The sequence below is a fragment of the Nicotiana tomentosiformis genome, chromosome 6 (genome assembly GCF_000390325.3).
Source record: "Nicotiana tomentosiformis chromosome 6, ASM39032v3, whole genome shotgun sequence".
NCBI classification, from domain to species: domain Eukaryota; kingdom Viridiplantae; phylum Streptophyta; class Magnoliopsida; order Solanales; family Solanaceae; genus Nicotiana; species Nicotiana tomentosiformis.
Genome location: NC_090817.1, coordinates 82,732,471 through 82,743,229, shown reverse-complemented (window position 1 = coordinate 82,743,229; position 10,759 = coordinate 82,732,471). Strand labels below are relative to the sequence as shown.

General features: G+C 37.4%; 2 protein-coding genes across 2 annotated transcripts; both read left to right on the top strand.

Moving 5' to 3' along the window:
* Positions 1 to 657: 657 nt before the first annotated feature.
* LOC138894310 (uncharacterized) lies at positions 658 to 3,027 on the top strand. The gene is made up of 4 exons (XM_070179000.1): positions 658 to 1,592; positions 1,770 to 1,926; positions 2,542 to 2,622; positions 2,875 to 3,027. The coding sequence occupies exons 1-4, from the start codon at positions 658 to 660 to the stop codon at positions 3,025 to 3,027; spliced, it is 1,326 nt and encodes a 441-aa protein (XP_070035101.1).
* Positions 3,028 to 3,922: 895 nt separating this feature from the next.
* Positions 3,923 to 10,323, top strand: LOC104093705 (factor of DNA methylation 4-like). The gene is made up of 7 exons (XM_009599499.4): positions 3,923 to 4,279; positions 5,850 to 7,018; positions 7,201 to 7,382; positions 7,759 to 7,827; positions 7,918 to 8,205; positions 9,428 to 9,631; positions 9,719 to 10,323. The coding sequence occupies exons 2-7, from the start codon at positions 5,857 to 5,859 to the stop codon at positions 9,947 to 9,949; spliced, it is 2,136 nt and encodes a 711-aa protein (XP_009597794.1). The 5' UTR covers positions 3,923 to 4,279; positions 5,850 to 5,856; the 3' UTR covers positions 9,950 to 10,323.
* Positions 10,324 to 10,759: the final 436 nt, after the last annotated feature.

Here is a 10,759-nt window from a genome sequence, read left to right as displayed (position 1 = left end):
GGAGACGGCAGGCCTAAAGCCAGGCTCACCTGATGAGGCAGCTATAGTAAAACCCAACCTTAGTGTAACTGGAGAGATATTTGTCTATGTAGATGGTGTTCCGATGTATGCATTGGAGAACAAACTTGATGGAGATGTTAATGTGAAGATTGGGGATGATATAGTGGGTTCAGACCAAATTTCAGGCAATGGTAAGGGTGGTGATCTCACTAGAATAGTGCATTCAGAGCAGACTGCTACAGTAACTCCTGGGCTAGGCAGTGTCTATGAGCTACAATTCAAGGAGTATGAACGGGCTGATGAGCGGGCAATTGTTCCAAGAACATCTGGGGAAATAGAGGAAGTGCCTTTGGAATCTGGAACTAACCAAATTATACAGCTACATCTTAATGTTCCACTTAAGACTCCTCTACAACATTTACATGATTTAGTTACACATAATGTGACACCAATTGATGAAGACTTATTGAGACAAAATCCAATGGAGGATGAAGGAAATGATGAATCAACTGCATAAAACTTCAAACAAGTGGCTAGGGAAGGGGATTTATCACCCACAGCTAGTGCTAAAGTAGGTAAGAAAACTAAGAAGAATCAGAGTAAAGATCCACCACAACCTTCAAGAATAATGTCCAGGGGGGCAGCTTCTCTATCTAAATGATGATGATCAAAGCATTAATATGGAATATAAGGTCTGTGAATACACAACAGGACTTTCCTAGGGTGATCAACATGAATAGGAAGCATAATTTTTGTGTAGTTGCATTGATGGAGCCTTTTCAAAAGAAGGGACTCATTGATAGATATAGAAGGAGGTTGAATATGGAGACTGCTTATGCAAATATTAATGGGCAAATATGGTTGTTCTTCGATGCATTGGTGGAATGGGAATTAGTGGAGGATACTGAGCAACATGTGACTGTGAGAGTGTTTCACCATGACCTAGGGCAGCACATGATGATAACATTTGTTTATGCAAAATGTTTAGCAATTGAGAGGTTGGAATTTTTGGATCACTTGTATTACTTAGCAAGTGTTATGGAATTACCATGGTTGGTAGGAGGGGATTTCAATATGGTATTGCATGAAGATGAGAAAATAGGGGGACTTACATTATACCCTCCTGAATATGAGGATTTTGCATTTTGTGTAAACTCTTGTGGTTTGTTTGAGCAAGGGTACAAAGGAAGTCCATTTACATGGTGGAATGGGAGATCCAAAGCTGAGTGTTTATTCAAGAGATTGGATAGGATTTTTGTGAATTTGCCATTTCAGAACATGTTGCCAACTATTGAAGTTGAGCATCTAATCAGAACTGGATCAGATCATGCAACATTGCTAATGACATGTGGGGTGCAGACAACCAATTTTGTCAAGCCTTTCAGGTTCTTGAACTTTGGGACAAAGCATGCTACATTTATGGATGTGGTGAGGCAGAATTGGGAAGTTGATTTCATAGGGGATCCATTTTTGATGTTCAAGCAGAATATCAAAAGGGTGAAGGCAGCACTTTCAAAATGTAGTAGGGAAACATTTGGTGATATCTTCAAGCAATTGGCTATTTTGGAGGACATTGTTAGGGTGAAGGAGATGTTGTTTGGAGAAGAGCCTACAACTGAGAATAGGATTGTGCTTCAAAAGGCTCAATCTGAATTGAAGAAATACTTGAGTATTGAGGAGCAGTATTGGAAGCAAAAGGCTGGGATGACTTGGTTTGCTGAAGGAGATAGGAATACAAGTTTCTTTCACAATCATGTCAATGGCAAAAGAAAGAAATTGCAACTGAAGAGGATTAAAAATGGCAGTGGGGTATGGATTGAAGACCAGGAGCAATTGGCTATAGCTGCAGTGGACTTCTATCAAAAACAGTTCACAAATGAAGGTGATGCTTCTGAATTTTCCTTGCTCAATAATGTACCTTCAATGGTCACTATGGATAAAAATTTGGAACTTAGCAGATTGCCAACAATTGAAGAAGTAAGGGCAGCAGTTTTTGAGCTTAGTGGGGAGAGTGTTAGTGGTCCTGATGGATTCACTGGCCTGTTTTATCAAACATGCTGGGATGTTATTGGTGCTGATATACACAACATGGTGCTACACTTCTATGGAGGAGCTGCATTGCCTAAATCCATCACTTACACCAATCTAGTGTTGCTGCCCAAGAAACCTAGAGTTGAGACCTTCTTTGACTTAAGACCTATTAGTTTGAGAAACTTCATTAACAAGGTCTTGTCTAGGGTGTTACATGACAGATTGGAGAGTTTTTTGCCATCTCTAATATCTCCTAATCAATCCGGATTTGTAAAGGGTAGGAGTATATTTTTGAACATCTTATTGACTCAAGAAATTGTCACTGACATAAGGTTAAGGGGAAAACCAGCTAATGTGGTGATCAAGCTTGATATGGCTAAGGCCTATGATAGGATTTCATGGAAGTACTTATTGTATGTGCTAAGGAAGATAGGATTTTCTGAGCACTTCATCAACATGGTATGGAACTTGATGTCAAATAACTGGTATTCAGTATTGGTGAATGGGCAGTCCTCGGGGTTGTTTAAGTCTACAAGGGGTGTGAAACAAAGGGATCCCCTATCTCCAGCATTGTTCATTCTGTCAGCTGAGGTACTTTCCATGTCGTTGAATAAGCTCTTTGAAGACAAGTCATTTGTGGGATTTGGAATGCCTAAGTGGTCTGATCCTTTAAACCACTTGGCATATGCTAATGATACGATAATCTTTGCATCTGCTCATCCTCCCTCCTTCAGCAAGATTATGGCAGTGTTGGGGAACTATGAGAAGATATCAGGTCAGATGATCAACAAAGATAAGAGTTCATACTACATGCATTCAAAGGTTGCTAATGGAGTGTTTCAGGCAGTTGGAGCTATTACAGAATTTGCAAGAGGTACGTCTGAGTTTCATTCATTCTCTGAACTGCCTAGTGTAGGGGAGAGGTTGATCAATCTAGACAAATCCCAATCACCTAACCTTAGGGTTAGGATAGCAAAGAGAAGAACCCCAGACTGATGGTTTCACGGAATTGGACTTTGCACAAACCTGCATGTTTCTTTATCTCATTCAGTATGCTATTAAGGTACTTTCCAATGGTATTAGCATGGTTCCATGCTCATTCTGGGTGTGCTTTGATAGTGTACAGAAAAATGTGATAAGCATGTGTGGGATGGTACAATTTATCCTACTTCTGATATGTCTAAATGCTAAGGAAAATGCTGAACCCATCATATGGTATTTCTGGAGATTGTTGAATCATTTCTCAGTGGTATTAGCATGCTTTCATGCTCAATCTGAGGATGGTTTAGCAATGTTTAGAATGATGTCTACATTAAAGGTTCTAGTAGGGAAGGATCTGAGCTTACAAGATCATAAAAAGGCACAGTTTCAAAGCCTGGCCTTTGCCTTGCAAAGCCTGCTTAAAGCCAGCTCATTCCTGGCTCTTGCCTTGCAAAGCCGGCCTAACGCCAGCTCATGCCTGGCTTTTGCCCTGCAAAGCCTGCCTAAAGCCAGCTCAAGCCTGGCTTTTGCCTTGCAAAGCCTGCCTAAAGCGAGGCTCCTCTTCTACACATTAATTTTGATGAGTGAGAATACTTGGACAAAATCAGTCCACTGCATATGGAGATCATATAGTAGCTACACTTGGAAGACTATGCTGGCTTCAACTCTGTGGTGGAGATGTTTGGAATTCATTTTAGCATATGGATAGTATATCCTGGCGCCTGGTGAGAGCTTGATAGGTGTTGGTATTTGCCAATGATAATTGAATTCACGTAAAGGAGAAGGAAGCATTCAACTTATTATGTTGTAATAGCTAGTTCATTAGATTTTAGCTTTTTTATCTTTTTAATAGCTAAAAAAAAAAAAAAAAAATCTGTCCATAAAAAATATTCTGTCCATTTCAGTTTACCAAAAACACCGGAAAAAAAAAAGTTTTCCAAAAACACAGAGTATAACACCAGAGAAAGTGGTTCACCCTTTTATTTTCCCCTGATCATTTTTCCGTTCTTCCTTCTTCATGTCTACCGCGTGAACCAAAAATCTCTCTCCCTTCTCGAAAAATAATCCGTTCAATTGATTCCTAAGTGAACTGGAAAATTTCCTCTGTTTTCGTCCATTCTCCCCCCCCCCCCCCCCCCCCTTTTTTTTCTTGCTTCTGATATTATCAAAAGAAACAGTACAACTCAAAATACAGTATTGAAGTTTCAAAGCCCTTGCAAAATGTTTAGGAAATTCTTATTTTGAAGATTTCGATTTTCTGATCGAGGTATATGAACTCTTCTTTTTCGTTTTCACATAATAAGCTTATATACACAGTTAATAACTTAATATGCTTTTACAACGTACCAATAGCATGTGTAATATACGTTCATGTCTTACCATTTTACTAGTATTTATTTCTTCTCGAAACATCCTAGGGTTTGTGCACTCACTATTACAACCTTCACGTGGCTGCGGGTTTTGGGATTTTAGGGTCATTATGATGGATGATTCACTATAGAGCTTTCTGCTATTTTTAAGTTTGATTTCTGCTGATATAAAATGGGATAATTTTTATATTTCCTGTTTTGTTGGGAAAAACTTAATACAAAGGGGCTTCTCGATCAGTGTAGGAGAAAATAGATATCATGTTGTTGAGAACAGGGGAGATTCCAGAAAATTTTTGAATTTTTTCTCAAAATGTGTGTGTGTGTGTAGTAAACGGTGGTTCTAAAAAGTTTAGAAAAAACATTTACAAATGTGTGGGTGTGGGTGTGTAGTAAATGGTGGTTCCGGAAAATTCTAGAAAAAGATGAAAAAAAGAAGAGAAAATTTTAGAAAAACATTTTAAAATGTGTGTGTGCGTGTGTTGTGAATGGCGGTTCCAGAAAATTTTAGAAATACATTTTAATATATCTCTCTCTCTCTCTCTCTCTTTGTGTGTGTGTGTGTGTGTAGTAAATGGTGCATCTACTGCCTTTAGATCCCGGATTAGTCTTTGATTGAAAATGTGAAAAGCAGCAAATCAAAGAAAATATTGGCTCTATTCATCGGCGTGGATGTATGTCTTTAATGCTGTGATTACATTGGACCCTAGGTGAAAATAGGACCCATGTAAATTGGTTAATTGCTCTTTCCAGCATTTCTTGTCCCGTAGACTATCCTCATTTTCGTGTTCTAGCTTTTGGGGTCGAAATTTTTGTAGAGACTAGAAACAGGTTGATTAATTGAATCTCTGCTCATTGGGCATTGTAACTAGATTGGCAGGCCAATGTTTACACATAATATAGCATGTAACTCAAGGAATATATCTGTGGTATACGATAACTAAGTTGAGTGCATTTGTGTGGGCTGTATTACTTCTATTGAACTTTTTGGAAAAAATATATTAGTTCTATTGGAGCTGCAGGAGTAGCTAATGTAAACTTAGATGGTTTCTTTGAGGTTGGCTTCATCAATATATGAAAGAGAGATATTTATCCGCAGTTTGGGGAAATACAATTTTGGGTGAGTTGTGCTTAAGAAGAGGCTTGCATCAGAAAGTGAGGAAGTTTCTTGCTCAATATTCAATTCTCCGCTCTTCCATTTTTCATTCTGAATGACCAGTAGTTGCTGATACCACTTGATGCAGCAATGCAAGTGGTAGCAATATCATTTTGTTAGTGGGAAGATGAATCCAAGCAGCTGGATTTAAAAATTGAGCCTTCTATGTTACCCGTCTTACTTGTCATTGTGTTAGAAGCATATCTGTTCCGACTGCATTTCAATTTCCTTTGTTAAGTATTTTTGGTTAAGTCAAGTTTAGTTTGGTTATTAACAAAACACAAACTGATCCTTAGCTTTTAACGTAATTACAGGTTGAAGATGTCTCGTAGAAGATCGGAGAAAAGTGAGAGTGCTAATTCAGAGTTGGAAGAGTTGAAGTATAAATACTATAAAGATTTAAGAGATGAAAAAGTCAAAATTAGACGTTCTGGAAAATATTTCAGATGTCCATACTGTGATAATTCTAGTAAAGAATATGATTTGCAAGATCTTCTAAGGCATTCTTCCCGCATTGGTAGAGATTCAAAGAGTGCTAGTTTTAGAGACATAGCTAGACATTTGGGATTGCTCAAGTACTTGGATAGGTACGTCGATGCAGACAAGAAGGTATCCCAATCAAGTCGAAGGAAAAGTTTTGAGCCATCAGGGAAGAGTTCTCGAGATGCTAAGAGTGATCCAGTAGAGCCATCTCACATCACTGAGCAGTACAAAAGCGGAGGAAAATTTTATTCGTCTTCTGTTAGGACAAGTGAAGCAGTAGATAAACCTGTTGATTGTGCTGAAGAGCGCCCGAGAAGGGAAAAACTAAATGCAGAGAACACAGTGGCATCCCAACCTCCTCTCAGAAGTACTAAAGATGATATGCCACCCCAACCTGTCCTAGCATCTAATGAGCCATTTATCAATGAGGCCAAGGACGATCCTATAGTTTTTCCCTGGATGGGAGTAGTAGCCAATATCCCGGTTGAAAATAAGGGAGGTAGGTATGTAGGTAAAAGTGGAACAAATCTAAAAAAGGAGTGGATTGCCAAAGGGTTTAATCCAGTGAAGGTTCATCCTTTATGGAATTTCCGGGGTCACACTGGCTATGCCATAGTTGAATTTAAAGGGGATTGGTCGGGATTCATGAATGCTATGGCATTTGGTAAAGCATTTGAATTGGATAAACATGGGAAGAGAGATTGGAATTTAGTAAGACATCGGGATGATAAATTATATGCTTGGATTGCGCGTGATGAAGATTACTACTCTGAGGCTCTCATTGGTAAACATCTCCGCAAACATGGAGATCTAAAGACAGTTTCTGAAATACAAGCAGAGAATAAAAGGAAAGATTCTAGTCTACTATGCAACTTGACCAATGAGTTAGAGATGAAGAACAAGGCATGTGAAGAGATGAAGAGAAAAATAAGCAGAACTGAAGTTTTTATGGATAATGTGATGAGTCAAAAGGAGGAGATGGTTCAAAACTACAATGAAGGTGTAGTTTTCTTTTGCCTATTTGCTGTAAACTAGTCATACAATATCTTTTTACTATTTTATTGCTTTACTTTAACAGAATACTAAAGATACACCTGTGCGAAATTTGTTAATCATATCATGAAGTTGTGCCTCATTCTGTTGTTTATTTTCTCCTCTAATGTCATTTAATTTGTGTACTAGAGATGGAGGTGATGCGGCGTAAAGCATTCAATCAGCTCCGGGATTCCATACGTGAGCATGAGAAAAGTCGAATGCAGCTCAAAGCTCAAAAAAAAGAATTGATGCTACGAGAACAAGAATTGAGAGAACGTGAAGCACTAAATGAGAGTGAGCAAAGAAAGCTTGACCATCAAAAGGAGATGGTAATATCTTTCTAAGATGCTGTCATAAGCTTCCTGCTTTAGCTTGCTGTCTGTCTGTTGGATATGAAAAGAAAAGAGGCTCACAGAGAAGTGCATTGTTTTGCAAGTGGTGCTTTGCAAGAAGGAAATTGGAGATGATACTCTTGAGTGTCTAAAATACTGAAATTTTCGTTTTAAGGATATCTAACATAATTTTATCCAATCGAATGGAATTTGACTTACTTGAGCATATTCAGTGTTGTCATCTCCGCCTTTATGTGTCCAGTTTGCTTGCATACCTTTTTCCTGATAATATAGGTTACTTAGCATTCCAGGTCCTTAGATGTAATTCTGATGCCTAATTTGGCAATTTTTTCTGAAAATTCTTTATCTGCAGAATGAGAGGGCGATTTTGGAGCAGAAGAAGGCTGATGAGAAAATTTTGAAATTGGCTGAAGATCAGAAGGTGTGCTGTGCAGTTTTGGCTAAGACTGCCTCTTTGAGAACACAATATTTCATAGCTTTTTAGCTATTGACTTTGGGCTTTTACTTGCAGAAAGAAAAGGAACAACTTCATAAAAGAATAATTGAACTTCAAGCAAAACTTGATCAGAAGCAAGCACTGGAGTTGCAGATTGAGCGCTTGCGAGGTGCCACGGAAGTGATGAGACACATGAATGTGGAAGGAGATCTCGAAGCAAAGAAGAAACTGGAGTCAATTCAAGAAGAAATCAAGGAGAGTGAAGAAGAACTTGAAAGCTTGGAAACACTGAATCAAACTCTAATTATAAAGGAAAGACTTACAAATGACGAGGTGCAAGAAGCCCGTAAAGAGCTTATCAATGTGAGCATTCGTACATTTTTAATTCATCCTCGTAATTTTTTTTTCTAATGAAGCAATGTGATTATGATTGGAGCTAAACATATACTATTATGTTTTATAAAGGTTTTGGTTACTTTATATTTGTCCACTAAAGTAACGAGCATTTTTATTCACCTTCATGAGCAGCAAATCCTTCTACTCCGTATTTACTAAGGAGTTTAAATGTGACAAATTGATTTCCAAATAATTCGAGTTCACCATACATTGCCTTTTTTAGGAAGTATACTTTTTGTAAAATGAACAGATGAATTTGAAGTTAAAGTAGTGAAGAATAAGGGTGGCTTGTAGTTACAGGCACTCACATCATTTTCTTCCATTCTAATTGATCTTTAATTAGCTTTCATTGGGATTCAATCTTGAACTACATTCAATCAGTTTGAAGAAATGCTCATCATTGTTAAAAAGAAAGAAAAAAAAAAGGAGAAATGGATAGTTCCATAACATTTTTACATCTGCCCGGTTCCTCTGCTTGTAACAGTATGCACACCTATATTATATGCCAATGTTATTTACAAGTTTGTAGCAGCTAAAAGTTTAAAACTATCTCTATAAAATTCTGGAGATATGCACTACAGAGGAACCTTTTGAAGATGGTAAACTTGATTGACAATTTGTTTTACTCCTAAAATTGTGCTTTTTTTTCAAGTATGTCCTTGCCTTTTCGATCTAGTTTTATACATACATGATTTCTCATAAACATGTTTTTTTGACTTTTGAATTTATCATACTTCTTGCTTGGTTATTGTTAAGTGTATTTATTTCTTTTAGTTTTTACCATTCTTCATGACGTTCTCTCTTAATATGGTCGTGTTTGTTTCTTGGAGATTCTCATTCATAATCAGCTCAAGCTTGATATTACTGCAAGGAAGTGCAAATGAGTCTGATATCTGCAATATGGCTCATGCATTAAATTGGCATCTGAAGACAATCTGCAGGAATAGCTGCAAGCTGTTGTAGCTTTACATTTACATTGCCGTATATCTAGAACAAAGGAAACGAATTGTAGACCTACAAACATGCCACAGTACAATTATTCTAATGTTTATAAAAGTATCTTCTTAACATGAAGATGATTCCAATCTCATTCTGCCAACCAATACAGTAGGAACAGCAATTCTATGAGCAATCGTCATGTTCTTTCCCTTTGCTCTAGATAATTAGTGCTTGATTTATTTTGTCACAGGGTTTAAAGGAGAGCTGTGCTTTTATCTGTGTCAAGAGAATGGGGGAACTTAATGAGAAACCATTCCATGCTGCTGCAAGAAAAATTTACAACTCGGAAGAAGCAGCAGAGAAAGCAATGGAACTATGTTCCTTGTGGGAGGATCACCTGAGGGATCCAAATTGGCATCCGTATAAGGTTATCCAAAAGGGTCAAAATGTTGAGGTATGCACTCTTTCATATATTGTTATCTGTATTCTTTTTTGGTTTTATATTTTCAATGTAAATTTTATTTAATTTTTGATTTCTCAGGAAGTAATTGATGAAGATGATGAGAAGTTGAAGGATCTAAAGACTGAGTATGGTGAAGAAGTGTATCAAGCTGTGGTAACTGCCTTAAATGAGTTGAATGAGCATAACCCCAGTGGTAGGTACCCAGTACCTCAGTTGTGGAATAATAAGGAAAAAAGAACTGCATCATTGACAGAAGGAGCTGAGTACATATTGAAACAGTGGAAGCTGTATAAGAGGAAAACAAGATGAAGCATTTGACTGAACTTTGAGAGGAAAGAAGTAGAAATATTATGATGGTCGCATGATAAATTCTAGTAGGCCAGCTTAACCATTAGCAGGAATTCTCTAAGTCTGCAACAACTTAGTTTTATTACCCATCCCTTCATTTAGCTCTATATTTTTTGTGAAAATTTTAGATGAGACAGCTTGTTCTTTGTCTGCTGTTTCATTTTGTCATTTGATACATAGCAGCTTCAACTGTTTTGTAAATTCTGACCAGAAACAGCTAGAAATATATGGATTAAGTCATTGGATAGTTTACTGTACAAAGTTGATTTACAGAGGAGCACTCTGTAATTTTGCAGCAGCTCCGTCATTCTCTTTATTAACGACCCATTATATCCTCTCTCTTCTATGTTATTCTTCTCAAACTGACGAATGTTGCCTGATCTTCCTTCTTTCAAAACACTTTTTATACCACCATTTGCTTTTTCCCTTTGTTTATATTTACTTTTGTTTGTTATTAGGTATTTGTCTATCCAGGCAAACAAAGGCATTTGTGTTATTGGTTGGGTAAATGATTTTGTTGATTAACTTGATAATCATGTGATACTTGGGGAGTAAAGACATATTATTGTGCTGTTAGACTTGGGGTATAACCGAAGAATGAGACCAAATGATGACCCCAAGGAATGCCCAACTTTCTATTCAGTTACTCAAACGCACTTCTTGTGCCTTGAATTGAAATAACCTTTTGTAAAATTCCCATGAAATTGTGCTTTCTACTTCCTTTGATAAAAGACAAATAGAAATACGCAAAGAGTTTTTGTTGAGCTTGGT

What these genes read in the sequence shown, in the direction of transcription:
- LOC138894310 (XM_070179000.1), top strand. Translation starts at nt 658, where the DNA reads ATGATGATGATCAAAGCATTAATATGGAATATAAGGTCTGTGAATACA. An exon ending in TCAATAATGTACCTTCAATG is followed by an intron (nt 1,927 to 2,541) that starts GTCACTATGGAT and finishes GTGAATGGGCAG; the next exon opens with TCCTCGGGGTTGTTTAAGTC. An exon ending in TGTTCATTCTGTCAGCTGAG is followed by an intron (nt 2,623 to 2,874) that starts GTACTTTCCATG and finishes GGAGTGTTTCAG; the next exon opens with GCAGTTGGAGCTATTACAGA.
- LOC104093705 (XM_009599499.4), top strand. Translation starts at nt 5,857, where the DNA reads ATGTCTCGTAGAAGATCGGAGAAAAGTGAGAGTGCTAATTCAGAGTTG. An exon ending in AATTGGCTGAAGATCAGAAG is followed by an intron (nt 7,828 to 7,917) that starts GTGTGCTGTGCA and finishes TTTTACTTGCAG; the next exon opens with AAAGAAAAGGAACAACTTCA. An exon ending in AAAAGGGTCAAAATGTTGAG is followed by an intron (nt 9,632 to 9,718) that starts GTATGCACTCTT and finishes TTGATTTCTCAG; the next exon opens with GAAGTAATTGATGAAGATGA.